Source organism: Buceros rhinoceros, unplaced genomic scaffold (genome assembly GCF_000710305.1).
Source record: "Buceros rhinoceros silvestris isolate BGI_N320 unplaced genomic scaffold, ASM71030v1 scaffold20148, whole genome shotgun sequence".
Lineage (NCBI taxonomy): Eukaryota > Metazoa > Chordata > Aves > Bucerotiformes > Bucerotidae > Buceros > Buceros rhinoceros.
This window is the reverse complement of record NW_010425388.1, coordinates 29,805-47,880: the sequence shown is the minus strand read 5'-3', so window position 1 is coordinate 47,880 and position 18,076 is coordinate 29,805. Positions and strand designations below refer to the sequence as shown.

At 39.2% G+C, this 18,076-nt stretch overlaps 1 protein-coding gene across 1 annotated transcript in view; it reads right to left on the bottom strand.

The window, feature by feature from the left end:
- Window positions 1-783: 783 nt before the first annotated feature.
- The window catches only part of DOPEY2 (dopey family member 2), a 44,632-nt gene continuing 27,339 nt past the window's right edge, over window positions 784-18,076 (bottom strand). Inside the window, exons 18-36 of the mRNA XM_010141140.1 lie at window positions 15,663-17,274; window positions 14,935-15,046; window positions 14,135-14,323; window positions 12,125-12,250; window positions 11,368-11,502; window positions 10,628-10,683; window positions 9,016-9,120; window positions 8,863-8,929; window positions 7,405-7,546; window positions 6,923-7,005; window positions 6,583-6,692; window positions 5,443-5,589; window positions 4,966-5,027; window positions 3,917-4,045; window positions 3,284-3,420; window positions 2,978-3,033; window positions 2,322-2,471; window positions 1,711-1,840; window positions 784-1,041 (exon numbers count right to left, since the gene is read on the bottom strand). Coding sequence (XP_010139442.1) covers window positions 784-1,041; window positions 1,711-1,840; window positions 2,322-2,471; window positions 2,978-3,033; window positions 3,284-3,420; window positions 3,917-4,045; window positions 4,966-5,027; window positions 5,443-5,589; window positions 6,583-6,692; window positions 6,923-7,005; window positions 7,405-7,546; window positions 8,863-8,929; window positions 9,016-9,120; window positions 10,628-10,683; window positions 11,368-11,502; window positions 12,125-12,250; window positions 14,135-14,323; window positions 14,935-15,046; window positions 15,663-17,274 — 3,806 coding nt within the window. The remainder of the gene's footprint in view (window positions 1,042-1,710; window positions 1,841-2,321; window positions 2,472-2,977; window positions 3,034-3,283; window positions 3,421-3,916; window positions 4,046-4,965; window positions 5,028-5,442; window positions 5,590-6,582; window positions 6,693-6,922; window positions 7,006-7,404; window positions 7,547-8,862; window positions 8,930-9,015; window positions 9,121-10,627; window positions 10,684-11,367; window positions 11,503-12,124; window positions 12,251-14,134; window positions 14,324-14,934; window positions 15,047-15,662; window positions 17,275-18,076) is intronic.

The window sequence follows — 18,076 nt, the reverse complement described above, 5'->3', positions numbered from 1 at the left end:
CTGAAAGAACAAAGTTTTTTAAATGAAAAAAACTGAATTAAAATATTTTTAGTCAATTAATTAAAATAACCCCCCCTCAAGTAATGTACATTACAAAATGTTGCTGCATAGGTTTGTCTTTTATGCACATTTGTCTTTTATTTAGGAGTCACTAATCCTGAAGAATGCTGTTATAGTACAGAGCTGAAATTACAAACATGGTAAGTCTGCAGTTGTCTGCACAATGCTAAGACTTACGAAATACATCTGTTGGAAATTCAGGTGTTTTGTTGAGAAGTTGATGAGTTTTAGGACAAGTTAAAGAAAGGAGAAGTAGAAGCGGGCTTTAACCTCAGGAAATGGCTTATCTGCAAACATTGTAAAGTGACATGCAATATTAGCTTTCTCTTAAATTTACTTTCAGAACACAGTTCCAAAAGTAGTTTAAAATACTTGCTTGAGAAGTTACTGGATAAATGGTACAGTTGCTCCTTTCACCAAGTCAAAAATATTCTTCCGTTATTTACAAAATCTCTTTAATCCTTCACATTGAAAACAAGTTAAAGATACAGTAGCTGTGATAAATTACCACTAAATTGTACTTTTTTTCCCCTCCACAGGAACTTAAGAATCCTGCTTTTAACACCAACTCTGAAGCCTGGATTACTAAAGGGCAATCCACCACAGCAGGAAGAAAACCCAAAATGTAGTTTCAAAACTGGGGAAAAAAGAAGAGAAGAATTGCAGTAAAGTTTTCCCTTTTTTGCCATTTATTCACCACGAGCCAAGTGTCTGTCGTGTGACTTAACTTTCCATGTTTTCGAGAAAGTCACATTCAACACTCTCTTCAAGCTGTTGCAAGATCTTCACGCCGTTACTGCCAACATAGTCCACAGAAAGAGATGCAGAATTGTGTGAATTCTGGGACTCGCTCCCGTTTCTTGTAAATGCACAACACAGAGTCTTGAAGAAGGGCATAAGCTGTGTGATACCAGATATAGACCGTAAGTGCAAAAGAGGAAGTTTGTGCTTCTTGGAAATTTCCTCAGTGTTGTTTGTTTCCTGTAAGCAAATAAACTGAGATTTACTAAAGGTTTTGTGTGAAGGCACGTTTTGCACTAGGGCTTGTCTGAACCCTGCACTATACACGTTTTCCATACTAAGAGATCCACAGCTTACAACCGTATCACAACATAAATTGTATAGATGGTATACCGAGTTACTGCTATATTTGGATTCGAGGTTCCATTAAACAGAAGTCTCACAAGTCCAGAAGACTGCCAAGTCGGACTAGCCTTCAGAATGAGATATCAAACAACAGCAGCATACAGAAATATCTCTCAGAAATACTAATGCCGCTATTTCCTTTTCTGGAAAAACTAATATGAAACCTTAATGGTAATTTAAAATGCTATCATGGTAAATTTTTTTGACAAAGGACAGCAAGCTCTTTTTTATAAATACCAGTCCTGTCTGAGATAAATTGTTTCTACTGGGTGGTTGTGGGCAGATCGAAGAGAACAATAGGAAAACTGCCTATTGTTCCCTCACACTCAAAAGCAATCTGACATCTTCAAGATGTGAAAGCAGGCAGATCATTTTTAAAAGCCTCATGAATGTTATTAGAATATCTAAAGAACTCTTCCCTAACTTAAAATCTTGACTTGTTTAGAAAAGTAAGTTAAAGGATTTAAAAAAACCAAAGATTCAAGTGAAGCATTATTGCTTTACCCCGTATTTCATCTTCAGCCGATCCATGATTCTTACAATGTGTGGTCTGCATTCCTGATGATTTTCTACCAGATGAGAGGTCACAGTAGATGATTCTGTGTCTACCTCCGGGACAAATGCCCATTTGTACCTGAAACAAATAGATTACTTGATAAGAAGACAGTCAGAAAAAAAAAATCCTGATTTGGGAAATACATAGTTTGGTGGAGCACTGGTTCGTTTACAGAAGAGCTGCCATAACTATAATTTTATGCTATTACCAGAGCCAAACTTAATGAACAAGGACATTAGTATCATGACAGTATTTAAATGCAAATGGCTCTAAAAAATTCCCAAGTGTGTGCAAAGGGAAAACAAAGAACAGTCTCCATCTTTCTCTTCTCCCAATTTTTCCAAGTTAGAGAACCTCCTACCGAGGGTTGTGAACTCCTCCTACACTGACTAGACCAAATGTTTTTCCAAATATCCCAAATTACATTTGTCTGAGTATCAACAGGTACACTTCCAAAAAGACCTGATGGCAAAATTAACTGTAGAAGAAAATAGATCTGGAATTACTTTAAAGGGTAAGAATGGTAACAACCTGGAGAACAGGTAAGTAGAGGACTTACATTTGAAACAACTGCATCCTGTCAGGTGGAAACGCAAGTGCTGTGTCCAAAAACTTACAAGCTGATAAGTACAAGGACAGCTCATTCTGCTGTATGTCAGATCCACTGCCATCACCTGAGACTTTCTGTTTGCTTATTTTGCTGTTGCTCCTGTGTTAGTTGCAGTTAAGAAAAGTATAATTAAAACATAAATACACCAAATGTTTTTCATTCGGGAAAGGAGAAATGTACACGTTTACACAAATGAGCACTTGCAGCTGTGCGCAACAAGAAGTATTACTCTGTATGAGCCCTGTGATTAATATAAAAGGCTGTTAGAATAAAAACTAATCTAAAATATTCAGAAGAAATGGCAACATATTAAAATTTTCAAATGCTGACATAGCATCTCTTCTGGTTTTGTACACATCTAATAAGTGGTACTTATGCTTTTTGAACAATGTACTGCTTAAAGCTGCTGAAAAAACATCCTAAACTATGATTCATCAGTACCAGAAATTCCCAAGTGCAATTAACAAAAAAACCCTGTTTTCTCCTCCCTATCCTAGAAAGACAGACAGATAGATAGTTAGCTAAATAAAAGCTTGGCGATACAGAGCAAGCACAATCATTCCCAGCTTTCACAAGTTCTCTGTCAGACAAATGGTAATTCTTACTTTGACGGTTCATCTTCCTCAGTCAAATCTTCTTCGAGCTGTAGAAATGTCTGAATCTTTAAAGAAATAAATTATTCATGTGGACACTGACTTGTGAGAAATAAGAAATCATGCAAGAGATTACATTAGCAACAACAACAAAATTAATCAAAAAGCTATTTCCTAATGACAGCGTTGATTCTTTTCACAAATTATCAGACTAATGTAAAACATTTCCTTTTTCAAACAGGGGGCGTATTTGGGAGGAAGAAGAAAGTGAAATGGGAAAAAACACTAATTAGCTTCAAATTACTACTTATTCCTTACCAATTCAGTTACCATAATTGGCCACAACGAGGTTAGATGCTGAGGAGAAATCCTTAGCAAAAGAACTCTGAAGAAGAGAAACATTTGTGCAGCAACTACAGAAGTCTGCCCAACACGGAGGTTCTCAGTCAGTCGTTCTGAAATAAACAAAAAAAATTAAAAAAAAAAAAAAAAGAAAAAAAAAGAGTACCATACTTCTGACCCTGTGTTGTTTTGGGAAATAAAAAATGTGGAAGATAGCAAAACAAAATTTGTGGTTTTATGATCAGTTTTGGGTTGAATCCCTTGCCTTCTATTAACAAAATTGTGATTTATAAAAAGTCTGAAGACATAGTGGTTTTTGTCAAAACTGTCATTTAAGGAGAACAGCAACAGCCCAAAAGTGTCCGGAAGACTGCCAGAAAATAAACCATGCTTCCAGTTATATTTCCAGACCAAAGGCTTTGCAACCCAGATTCCTGTCTCCCTCTTAATGAGATTATTTATTTGTTAGAATTCAGAGATTCACATTATCATGAATTTTGTTAAAAAATTGAAGTACGAGTTGGAAAATAGGTGACATTCCTTTCTTACACAATTTACATATGTGTTACAGCTGCAAAAAAAACAGGCAGGTGAAATTACAAATCTTACCTTGTATTAAGGGAAGATAGAGATGATACTGATCAATCTCTCCGCTAAAGACAGCGAAAGCTTGGCGCTTTAACAACATTGCTTTTTGCTCAAAACTTGGGTACAGTTTTAAGGCGCTGCTCTGCATATCTATAACAGAGATAAGAATTATCTACCATATAAAGACTTCTTGTGTTTTGGACCGAAAATAATTCCTCTATTCTGAAATTTTTTAAAAAGAAAAACTTTATTTAAGTCTACTAATTGGAATAATAAATTGGTGTTGATCCAGATGTGCTCACACTAGGAGGAAAATTATATGAAACAAGCACTGCAGCTTCAGTGAGGCTGTCCAGTATTTTAAACCCCTGTCACTGCCCTTATGTGCATGAACCTTTCCTTCTTTTCAGTCTCCTAAATCCATAGATGAGTGAGCTTTAAGGCATACTGAGAAAAGGAGGTAAGTTACAAAAGATATATTGTTGTTAATATATACAAAGAATATTTGTAAGCCTTCAAATATTCTCTTAAAGGATCTGAAAAAGAGACTAAAGCTGTTTTTTCTTTTGAAGGTCCACGCAAATTTCAGCGTTCTGTCGCACCCCTTTCCCAACTTTCTTCTAGACTCTTCTCAAGCCTGAATTAGAGGTCAAAGCACATCACTCAAAGGTTTGCTGTATTGGTGGACCACACTCTTAGAGCTCGATGCCAGTATACAGACACCTGCAAAGTTAGCCAAAGTCTCTTTGCTTTCTAACAGAGCTGCAAAACATCACAATTCAACAACTTAAAGTTACAACAAAATGTGAATGCAGGAGTCCAGCATTAGCATTTCTGGAATAAAAAAAAAACAACAAAACAAACTTCTGAGGTGTTTTAGACATGACCAAAATACAGAATTAACCTAGCACAGCTTTTAGCTGTGAATAAAGTTGGCAGCATACTCAATTATGCAGATGTACTGTTTGCATTTTATTGGTACATTAGTATATCAAAAATGTACCCTATATCTTAAATGCAAATAGATTTCAAATTGGTGTAGAAATAAATCATCAGTAGCTGATACTTACTCATCAAATCTTTAAACATAGTTTTCTCATGTGTTAGAAGATGATCAATGATGGATCTCCAACTGGAATTAGATATCAAGAGAAAGCTTTGGCATGGATTCACCCCAGAAAAGATTTTGGTTACACATTTCATGCAATGAAACAGTTTCCAAATGATATTCAATATGCAGATTCTTATCTGATTTACACATACTGCATTCTAAGGCCTCCAGCTCTACTGTTTGCAGCTACCTAATCTCTAAGGGGTGGTATCAGCATTAGACAAATTTATTCTTCTGCAGCATAATGAAAACTTCAGTTTTTAGCATCATTCAGCATTTAGTAGAATTAGTCGTTGAGACCCATTTTTAACATTATTGCATTCTGCGAGAAAGTACTAAACAGATTTTTTTCCCCCATTTATTAACCATTCTCTTTTAAAGGTTTTCTTCGCAAATTCAGAATAGAATCTTGGAGTGCTACAGTCTCATGTCTTACTGAGTGCATGAAGTATCCATCTGGAAAAAAGCTGGATCCATGTACAACTCAACAACTTCCTTTTTCCAGGCTCGCTTGGTATAGGCGTATCCGCTCAGTGAGCTGAGCAACTGAGCACCAGCACGAAAACTAGGAATGTTGTAGGCACTGCAGGAAGAGAACAATAATGGTAAATATATATATTTAGTTTTAAGTTTATGTAAGCCAAATATAAACTCTGGGGTTCCTCAGAACTTATAACCAAATCCTCTGAGTACTAGTCTTCGTGTACATTAGCTCAAAACTCAGAGCAGCAGGAGATCAGTAATTTGTGCAGAAGCTCACACAGCACAGCACAGCCTGTCTCCATGACAGATGTGGTTCAAAGCTTCCCCAAAATAAAGTTTCCAACAAGCATTGAATCCTTGCCAGCAGGCCCCTTTACACCACATTTGACTCCACCTGTCACCCAGATAACGCACATCAATTCTTATGTCATCACCTCTATAAAAAAATCTCACACATAAGCCTTTTTCTCCTTGTGCTGCCCTATGTACCATTGCCAAGTTTGGACAGTATGCTCTGCCAGGCACCGTAAGGGAGGAGTGTGGGACTCAGATCAAAACTGGTAGGAGGCAAGGTGAAGGGGCCCTGCGTGAACTGATGCTTGTCCTCTGGCATCTCAGTGTCACTGAGGACACAGAAGCCAAACAGCGTCCTGCTACGTATCCTTGCTACACTAGCTGCTTTGCCCATGGCTGAACAAAGGTTCCAGGTTGGTGAGTGGGTGCTCAAACTGGCGGGAATGTTACTTTTGGCTGAGAAGGGATGCTGGCAAGGTCCTCTGGCATGAGATGGCACTACACCTTCACAGAAGACTTCACCAGACCCTGTGTTTTCAAGGGGGAGGCTACTGCTGTTTTGTGAAGCCCTGCAACAAAACTCCTGTCAAGCTGGGAAAGGACAGAAGCATGAAGATGGTCTTGGAGGTTACAGTCCAAATGCTGAGCAGTACATATGAGTAACCTGAAAATCATCCAGCACATCTGAGGGCTTGATGGGGGCTCCACATTCTTAACCAGCAAAAGTCTTAACAGTGTGGTCAAAAAAAAAAATCAGACTTAAAAAAAAAAAAAATACACATGCAGAGAGAGAAGTCACCTGTGGTTGCGTAGGTAAGGAAATACATAATAAAGCAGACGTGAAATCAATGGCACAGCTTTCTCCTTCTCGTCGCTCCGGTAAACCATGTCCAAAAGAGAAGCAAGAACCTTAAAAATGAAAAGAACTTCTCTTTAAACCTGTAGTTGGTATTTCTGACAAAAGGGGAAATCATGCCATATTTTAGGCTAGAATGTGTGTGCATGTGGGATGCCTTAATAAAGATTTAAGCTCTCATTTAATCTACCAGGGAAACCTAATGTATTCCTTTGCTCAATAATATCAATAAACAACCATCCCACAGATCAGAGCAGCAACTACAAAGCTGGTTCCTACTTACTTCCGCAAGGAGAGAAAGAGCTTGGACGCTGTATATTGATGGAGCAGAGGCAGAAACCATTGAAGACGGTGCCACTGAGGTATCTAAAAGAGTCAAGATCATTTAGGTTTTCCTTCAGACATTTAAATTTTGCTGTTTCCTAATTTTCTTCCCAAACAGAACTGTTATTTGCATATTGGTATTACAGTGAAATGCTTCGGGGCGTATTGCCACAATGACATACCTCATACCCCATGCTGTTCTGTCCCAGGTACTGCATGCACCTGCGGTACGTTTTCCTCTGCATTATACACAATCTGCAGATACTCACTAAAGCCACTTAGGCTGACATTGTTATTGAAGGGTAATGCATGTTTTTGGTTTTACTTTTTGTCTACATGACTCCTGTCTCATGCAAACTACAAACTCTCAAACAACTTGTACTCTTCACTGACTTAAGCAGAAGAGATGAAGCAGCACAAAGTTAGGCAAAACCACGGTACCATTCACATCCTCAATGTTGAAGTCATCTGGTAAAATCTGAGGTTGAGCTTTCACTTCTAAGTTCCGGCTCAGCCAGCTAGTCTGTTCCAGAGAAGAACCAGCAACAGTACCTACGGCCTCCAGGATTTTTTGGGTCACCTCCTATAACATAACCAGACAATGTGGCATCAGATAAAAGCTATCATCACTTGGCTATCAAGTAAAGTTCTTTTTATATGGAAGGTGCTAGAAGTAGGCACTTTTATCTCTTAGAAACATAAATACTTCTCTGATTTAATTATTTGTGCTCTTGAGATAACTCACTATTGCTCACTTCAAATAAGAAAAGGCAAGAAAATAAGAAGCAGAAAAAGAATCTTTAAGTTAGCTGACCATGGAAGTTTTAGGCATGATTTCCCATGCAAGCCATTACCATTAACAGAGTATCAACTTGTCATCAGTCCTAGCACACATTACACATTAGCTATCACCTGTCAAAGATGTGATCTGAACTGTTCAGCCCCTCAGAAACAGCATACCAATGCCTTTACTGTTTTGAACACTGTTCCTTTTTATTCCTTTTACATTTGGAGAACATTAAGTGAGGTGGAATTTTATTTTATAGCAATCCATCTGTTCATATTTCAGTCTTTCTATCAGGGGTAAACAAGACACAGTGTCAAACTAGGTGCATAGCCACACTTCAGCAAACTCAATTCCCAGTGAAACGAAAAACCGGTCATTCTAATGAAACCAAATCCCAAGTATCCAAATCAAAGCAGAGGTCACTTGTGAAGAGGCTATAAGACAGTAAGATGGCAAAATTGTCTTTTTATCATAGTCGTCATTTTCTGGCAAGTTTCTGAAGCAGAAGTGGAGACTTAATTTCTCTGCTAGCACACAAAAGCATAACGCTGTCTCACCTCAGACACAGCATTATGTTGGCTCAGAGCCAAAACTGCACCCACATAGGTAGTGGGTGAAATCACAATCAGTATAGGAGGAGAATCCTGCTGCTCTACTTCACCCCTCCTTTACATAAAAGGTGAGCTGACAGTCATTTACATTGCCATAGACTGCTATGAGCTTCAAGGATAATTACACTACTAATTCTCCTAGATAGTTTTGATATTTCAGTGCTTGCAATTATGACATGAACTTGTGACATCACACTTGTGTTAGATTTAAATTCTGAGAAAAAAACATAAAAGTACCCAGGGAAAATGGCTTCCAAAATTCCATAGTTACTGCTGCGATTTCACGCATTTTTGACAAAATTGTTAGAGACATTCTGTGCATCATGTCTCTCAGTTTGAGTTCCCCATACTTACCAGGCCTAAGCCAAAATGTGTGGATGCAGATTCACACATTCTAAATGCACAGGTGAATTCAGATACAGAGTACAGGTGAGGTCATCTCCACTTTTACTTTGATGTACAGTGCCACATTTATAAAAAATATACATGTATACACGGTACCTGCAAGTCTTTTTGGTCTTTTTTGTTTTCTAGAGTAGGTGTCCTAGTCACAAAGTCATTCAGAGTACTGTGGGAAAATCAATTCACTCCAAGTTAGTAATTGGACAGTAGGTCTAATCAATGCAGCTACAAACCTTCTCTCTTACACTGTACCTGAGAAGAAGAAATTGTCCAGGAGGAGCCAAGTTCAACTGCACAGACTCTTTGAGAAGTCCTAATAAGGACTGGAAGTTCTCCTGCAAGGCTGAGACAGGCAGTCTGCCAAAAAAATAATATCAAAACACACTTAAGTCTGAAGTTAGAGTTAGGGGAAAAGCAAAAAACTTCATACATGGGTAACTTGGTGGCCTAAAAGCTTCCATCAAGAGCAGTCCTTTAGATCCTGCCCCTTCCTAACTGATCCAACAACGCGGTATAAACATCCGGCAGCACAGGCAATATGCACACATCAGTAAATGCTAGCAGCACATGCAGTACGCCAGCCAGCACTGGAAGAGGGCTGGGTCTTCAGGAGGAAGAAGAGGAATAAAGTTTAGCTAACCACTCTGCTGCATGCCAGCATACTTTATCTCCACAACTTACTGAACACAGTATATTGTACAGTCTGATATACTGCCAGGCTTCCACATGAGAAAAGCCAAGTATGTGAAGTAGAGTTTTATCGAAGGAGTATTTCCAACCAACTGCCTGACCCACTACATCTCCAGCACAGCCTGCAGCCATAGCAACTTTACTGAATTTAGAACTTCTCTATCCACTCACCTGGCAATACAGAACAGATAAGGAGAAGGATCATAAGAAATTATACAAGTATCTTGCTCATGAGATGCCTTAAGTATGTTGCTCTATGTAAGAAACGAGCGAGAGAAAACCTCGCCACAGATACCCAGGCCAGACTTCTCAGGGAAGCACCTACTTTTATTACGTTCTTTAAAGATCGGGTGTCTAGACAAGTAGGCACGATTTGGCAGAAAAATACATGAGTTTTTATACCCTATTCCCGGCCGAAAGATCCCTCCCTTGTTTCCCCATTGGCTGGGTACTCCAAGGTTTACAGACTGACCCGACACGCCTGTTACATGTTACAGGTAACATTGGATCATACAACTTCATGCGTCGCATGTCTCATTAACTTGAACTTATGCCTCCCCTAGGAGGAGAAAGTAATATTCAACAGCCTATTAAGCAAGCACAGTGCTGCTCCCATAGGCCCATCCATCTTAGTAAAGCCCAGTTTGACACATTCAACATTTTACAGCCTGTTATCTTGTTCCTTCTCTCTTGGATTGTCTTCTGGTTTCTTATCTTGGAGGACTGTCTCCTGTTTCCCTTATCAGTTCCTTTGAGATGCCAGAACACCATCCTTATCGATGCCAGAGCAGCATCCCTTCTTTACCATAATTCCTTTGAGATGCCAGAGCAGCATCCCTTGTTTACCTTATCGATTCCTTTGAGATGCCAGGGCAGTATCCCTTATCAATTCCTTTTAGATGCAAGAACAACATCCCTTTCTTTCCTCCTCACACTCTATTAGTATGAAATGAAGCTTTCAGATTTGCATTATCAACAGAACAATGGGACATAAAGTCATAGCCCAGTTACTTTCTGCCTATTACTTAACAATGAAATGGCGATAACCATTTCCTGCCTAAAGGTGTTTTGGGACATTGTGACATGAAGATCAAGGTAAAGCAGAAATAGTGATGCTGGCTGTTATCCTAACTAGAGTCAAACAGAAAATTCTCTTTTAAAATGACTGAATTACCTTTGAATGAAAGCATAACTGAACTGCAGCATTGGAATATCTACAAGAGAAGATTTCTGAAAAATAAAAGCAAAACCACAATTATTTGCCATCAGAAAAAAGAAGGTCCAAGCTGTTGAATACGTGTGTTCAGTGGTTAAAACACCCTTCTTAGAAGCCACTTGCACTCCAACAGATGACCAACTATTATAAAACAAACTATACAGCAGTATGAGGGAATTCAGAGCTTTAATAGAGGACCCTAGTTCAGAAGCAGTCACATTGGTTTGGAATATTTGCTACAGTTTGTTCAGCTGTAGAATAAACTTCTAGCTGTACAAGTTCCTACAATGGCATGCATAGTAGAAAAATTGCTTTCCTTGAAAGCCAGTTGGAAGGTATCAGAGACAATGTGAAGTATTTCTAAGTGTTCGTATAAGGGTAGAAAGACAGAAATGGCATGTCTGCAGCAGCTTAACGAAAATTGTGTCATCTTCGTTACTGGAAGACCCCATGCCTTTTCATTAGCAGCAACTTCTCTAGTAAAATATTCTGAAGAACCTACTTACACTGATGGATTGAAACACAGAATCCCACATTCTGGAAAACGTAACTTATTCAGGAGCAAAAAAGAATCACACATTTGAAAAAAAACCCCAAACAAAACAAACAAACTTTCCTTCTAACAATATTTAGAAGACACATTGGAATAGATCCAGAATAGAATGTATAATAAAACTGAATTATCTCCATGGAATTACCTCTTCACCCTTGATTTGTGATGGTTTCTTGACAACCTCTTTGACTAGATGTAATATAGTGTCAATTTTCAATGTATTAAGTGCACATATTAAGTCCACAAGAATAAGCTGAGATGCGCTAGCCACTGGAAGAATCTGACAAAACAAAAAGACACAACCCTCAGATCACCGTACATGAAGTGGAAAAAACAGCTTTTTGTGTGATTTACTCAAATGTCAATAGTTACACAGATGTAAATTAGACAAGTTAAATGAAACATGCAACCATTTGCCATATACAGATGTTGTTCCAACACAACTATTAATGAAAACGACTTCATTATGCACAAATGAAAGCAGAAAAGAAAGAGGCGTTCTACTCAGCATAAATGCTTTGTTCCACAGTACACTACAACTCTAACCCTTCTCTGGAAATGGAGCTGATTCAGTATTTTAATATTAAACATAATTGGGAAGTTGCAATCCTAAGATCACAATGCAGTATTGAATTAAAAAAAAAAATAGCTATTACTATCAGACTTAAACTGCACCACACTGTCCTTTTTATTTGATTACTTATTTAGGTTAAACTGTAGTCTGGATGCTTTGTGGACTTACATATAAATAACAGCATTTCAGATTTTTCAGTGGCTTGCCATTGTCACATGTAAAAAAACCCCGAAGAATCTATAAATAAGCCCAGAGTTTAGAACTGATCATATAAAAGTAACATTTGCCTTTACACTGTAAAACTAAGGGTGCCTTTCTTTATTCTCACCTTGATTTTACTTTGATTCCTATGAGGTTTCTTGCTATTCCATACTGCTGCAATTGCTGCCATCAGCTGGATTCCAAGTTGTGCTGTCAATGGATTAATGAAGTCCAGTATTTTAGTTCTTAATGTCTATAAAGAGGAAAAAAACAACTGTCAATGCTAAACTTCTGTAAGGTGAAGACTATCTCATCGTCTGTAAACCATTCTTCCTTTCCCCAAGACGTTCAGAAAATAGGCAACAACAGAAGAATCTCTTTATATACTTGCAGTCAGACTAGTTTTGGTGATTTATTTATGAGTTAGTATATCCTTTTTACAGACGGAAGGCACATTTGTTGGAAAGCAGATTGCAATAGAAAAAAAAAAAACTACTTGTGTTATATTCTCTCTTCTCCTACAGATATTTTTCACTACTATAACTTACAATACCCACAGAAGAAGGGAGAAATCTAGTAATTTTATTCCTTCAGGTTGTGGGAAAACTTACAGGGAAAGCTTGCCCTGTAACAGGAATGCAGGCCAATTAGCATGCTTATCTTGTACCAGCCTTGGATAGGAAAACAGGCTAATTAGCGCGCTTATCATTTACCTGACAATGAGAATGGGTGGGTGGGTAAGCATTTTGCTTATCTGGCCAAGACACAGCACAGATGTTGGAAGCTTTGTGACCTGGCAAATTGGAAGTTTTATGACCTGGCCCAATTACTGGGACTGCTGGGATGAGGCACAGGTCTTACAGACAGACGTTGTATCATCAGAGTCAAAGACAAGACCTAAATGTCAGAGGTTCTACCAACAAAACCAGAGGAAGAGTCTACATCTGTATTAAGTGTTGGCTTTCCTTCACCACCCTCTCTTAATTAACAGCACCATTAGCCTGCCAGGAGCCAATCAGCACACGAGATATGACCCAGTCCCACCTCGTCAATAGGTATAAAATTAGTCTTTAGAATCCTCTATTACTGAGGAAGAGAAATCCAACTATTTGGACAGATCCAGCGGGCCTGGATCTCTATCCTCCCCAGGCAGAGACACATACCTCTTTGGTAATACTTGTGTGTCCAGCTTTTGTCGAATGTTCCCTGGGAATTACTAACAAGAGCTCGATTTTTTTCAGTAAGTGTATTTATCAGTGGCAATTCTCAACTTGTTATACCTGTTGCCTTAATAAACTACCTAACTTTGCAACTTTGTGAATCTGTCTCACTGAAGGTCCTATAGGCAGGGCTACGAAACAGGCAAACGTTGACTCTGCAAGTGGCTACACACATATAGTCCTTAGACGTAAACTGCTGACCAAGTCTGGGACTACAGGTGGATTTAGCTGCACCCAGGCACCTCCCTGAGAGGAAGTCTGGAAAGCAAGTGGGTCCATTCTGAACCTTGTGACTCAGTGGGAGGGCCTCCCCCTGCCACATATCAAATGCTGACTTTGCAAAACTGTCGTAGTGAAAGTCCTTACCAGAGCTCCAAAACAGACAAATGCTGACTCGAATCGGAGCCTACACATATAACCCTTTGAACAGAAACTGTTGACCAAGTCTGGGATGAGGACTGGATCTAGCCACACATAGCCTCGTCTTTTAGGAGTCTAGAAAGCAAGGAGGTCTTTTCTGAACCTTATGCCTCGACAGGAGGGCCTTCCCCACTCACCTTCCAAACTCACACCCCTTTACACAACACAGGAGCATGTTCTGTTGCCTGTGGAAGGTGCAGAAAATTCAGAGGCGGTTGGCTCTGCAGCAGTTATTAACGGAAGCTCACAGGAAAAGCAAAACACCAAACAGATCAGGTAAGGGTGCAGATGGGCAAAAACAACAGGGAAAAATCTACTTCTGTACGTAGGTACTGTGAAGTCTTTAGCTCGTAAGAGTCCTTCAAAAATTCTTTGAGGCTCGATATCATTCTGGGAATGGCAAAACTATTCCTATGATCTCTTTTGTAAAATGCAGTACTTGAGGGAGGGGATGATAAGGATGATGAGATAACACAGCAGTTTAAAAGAACTCCTACTTTGGTTGCTTTAAAGTAGACCGAAGAGGAGCCTTTAGTTGTTCCGAAGAAGTCAGTTGGTCTTTTTTGAGAGTCTTCCCTCTTTATAACACTCCAAAGAAGGGACATCGTATTAATAATGCGAGGCAATTCTTCCAAGATGGCATTCCTTGCATTTCTCAGGTTTGCAGGTTCAGCTAAACCTGACAACTAGAAAAACAAAAATATGAATATTAAAATACATTACGCACCACAGAGTGACTACCCTTATTCCATAGTTAGGAGAATTATAGTAAACTTTTGTAATGACAACTTCAATAACTTGACCACTCTATTTCTGAAATATATGGCTGCTTTTAGAGTCTACTGAATTTGCTGTTCACCATTTTGGCAAAGAGAGAATTGATTTGTTTAGGAAATTATTAGGATAATATCCTCTTTTGACAAATGTTATAGGAATAAAAATTGTAGAGGACACATCAGCATGTTAAAAACTCAAAAGAAAATAGAAGACTTTATTAATGACAGACCAAATGTAGACAATCTATAAAGGGCTAATATTTGTGTGACCGAGATCATCACGAACAGGTGCTTAAAATTAACTTTTCCTGTCTTCAAATAAAAAAAAATTAAGTTCAGTTCCTCCCCCTTACACTTTTACTTAGTTCACTTTTCTTGGTGTGCTGTGAGGCTTCTTTCAGGTTATCTTCTTGTACAAGCACCACTCTAATACTTACATTGACCTCTGAATGCCAAAGGGATGCACACTTTGACAAACTGGTGCTAAAGCATCAAGCGAGTGGGAGACATTAAACATTTACCTTTTTAGTTTGATTAGGGTGATCCAGAAGGCAAAAATGACCAATGGTTGTCAGACCTTCCAAAAGGGTTAGTGGGTAATCAGGTGTAACGTTTTCTCTTTTAGAAGTTAAGCTTTGGAGGGGAGAAAAACAAAAAAGGTTAACAGGCCAAGTGGTATTTCCTTGATTGAAAATTCCAGTAGAAATGCTTCTATTCAATAGTTACAAGAATACTGGAATGACCATTCAGGAATATATGTATAAAAAAAAAGATTCAAAACCTACGCTTGGACAACCCTGTTTCTTTGTCTAGATCTCTCAGAATACTATTCTCCACCTGACCCTTCATCTTTAGCATTCAATTATTTTCCCTAATTCTTTCGCTTACTACCAGTTCTGAACAGTATCACTGTGTTTTTCTCCTCAATTGGTCCTCCAAAATCCTCAGTCTTGTCAAAACTGGGAACTTCCTTTTACTTGGATGGCAGGCAACAGGAGACAGGCAGTAGCACAACTGCTGGTCAATCCTGCAACTGCAGGAAGCCCTGCTGCACCAACACTGCCTCCACCGCACCTGGGCTCAAGGGACAGATGCCTGCAGGTGCACAGATGTCTGCAAGTGCAGCACGTTTTGAGGATCAATTTCTGGGAGCCACAATGCTAAAACAGAAAAATATTATGCACCATACTCTAATAAGAGGAACTTTAAAAAGTTTCAGGATAACAAATTCCACATTGCAGACTCTTACCTAGCAGATGTTTTCGCAGATGTCTTCACAGCTTCATTTTCATACTGTTTGACAAGCTCATCCAGGTTTTTACATATCTGTACAACAAATGGTGCGACGGTCCAACCTAAAGACTTCCCAAAATAGGGCAGGGAACACGTGACTAAGCCTACCCAAGTAGGATGCATCCCATAGCCATACTCTGGTTGCAAACCTCTAACCACAGCAGAGACGAATAATCCCTGTGATGTTATGGGGTGTGGATAGACATACTGCATTGCACCAATAGCCTGCTGGAAATTAAGAGCCTGCTGCCACTCCTTAGAGAGGTCTGGCTGATTCTCCTGCTCCTCATGAGTCTGTCCAAGATGGTGCTCCAAGACAATCAATACCTGCAAGAGCTTCAGCAACTCAATCTGAAGTGGGTGTTCACTCCATATTTGATCATGCCCAAAATTGATCAGGCTCTCTTCAAAGAGTTCTTCTTCAGGAACATTATTAACTCCATCTGCCACAAGCATTTCATACCGCTTCTGACTTATATACATAGATGCAGACAAAGAAAGAAGAACAAACTCCTGAATTTTGCATCTTCCTAGCAAACTGCGTATGAACTCTACATTCTTACTCTCTGCTGCCTTTGCCATAGTAGCTAGCTGGGTCATCATTCTAATGAGGACTTCCACACTTTTTACCTGAACATCTCTGTTGCCGAGCACATCTCTGTGCGTGACCTTCAAATAGCATGGATAATATGAGCGCAGAAAACTGAGGCAGAGGTAAGTGAGCAATTCTATTAGAAGAGAATGGGGACACATGGTTGGGGACTGAGTCTGAAGCTTGCCATAAAAACTCTGCCCTACGAGAGCTTCCTGATGGCGAGCTAGGAGATTGTAAATAAGATTCAAATGTGCTGTGGAGCTGGTATCCATGCTTGTACTAGCTACAGCTTCAATAAATTCTTTAGGGTTTGTTTTGAGCACTGCCTCCAGAACAGAAAAAGCATACAGTACCCTCTTAGAATCATAAGGCTGCAAATACAGCAGCATGTGTTTGAAAAGAGCCTCAATCATCTCCTGCTTTTCCTTCTGCTGCTTGAGCAACCTAGAATGGGTAATTTCTTGGAGCTCCAAGTCCACCTCTTCATCACTTGACAGAGACTCTGATGCTTGAGTCCTCTCAGAGTCAGCACGCACAAGGTTTAGTGCTACACTGGATTTGGAGCTTTCAGGGAGGAATGCATTGAGAGAATTCACACGATTAGTGGTCTCTCTGCCATCAGTTGCAGCACTGTCATTGTCCTCATTGCTTACTTCTTGCAGCTCCAGAGAAGGAGAAAAAGAGGACGTATTTTCACTGTCATGGCCTGTGCTGGTATCTGCTGATTCTGTGTGCTCACTATTATCTTGGTCATCTGCTTCATGTGAAATTATTGGATTACAAGAGCCATTATTTTCAGACTGTTCTGTTTTTAACTCCGGTTTCTCTGGGTCTTTTTCCACTTCTGCCCAAATTGCTTCTCTATCCACAGTAGTAAACTGGCTCAGTGGAAGGTTTTCCTCAGAGTTGCTCTCAGAGATGCCAGACTCTTTCAAAGAGACCTTCTTCTTGCAAAGCCAATCATCTATATCTCCTGAAAAAAAAATTTTGTTTTAAAGTGTATAATCATTTATTTTACACAACATGCATTATATTGAATAAATCATTGTAAGAAAAAAAAAGGTGAAAAAGCTACTCTGCTCTAATCTACTACTAATTGTAACAAGTAGAGCTAAAAAAACCCAAAAAACCCTGGGTTAAGGAAAGAATTATCTTTTTTTTAAAGTAGTAGAACAGTCCTAACCTACTGTAAGTGCAAGAGAATAGGATCAAAACAAAAAGCACATGCCATTTCTCTTATGCTATGTCTCCCTAGATGTGATGGGTTTTTTTATGCTTCCTGAGCATAAAATGTTTGTTGAGATCAGGAGGGATGTGAGAAGGATAGCAACAGAGGATTTTTATTTTCTTCATTTAAAGAGCTAATGTTTTCCTTGATTACATGCTGTGGAACAAGGAAGGAATGTATTAGCTCTGTGGTTGTATAGCATCTAATAAACAGGTCCCTTTGGATGCTATTGAAGTCTGCCCTCTAACTATTTGTCAACCAAGAGAGAAAAACAATTTTGAAAGCTAACAGCTAGGTTAACAGTAAAGAGACAGACAGGTGACGTGGAAGTTTCTTTACAAAACTACTGGACGCTTCTCCACTGTCTTCCTGCTCTGCTTCAGGAAACACCCCTGGCTACTTGGGCCAAACGGTGCGGAGTGTCTCATCCATCCCACTCCCAGCAATCTCAAACCTCAGCAGACTTCCCAGCAATTCCCAACCTGAATAGACTACAAGCCCTCACTGGACTCTGCACTCCTTGCTCCATGCTTGTCTCAGACTTCCT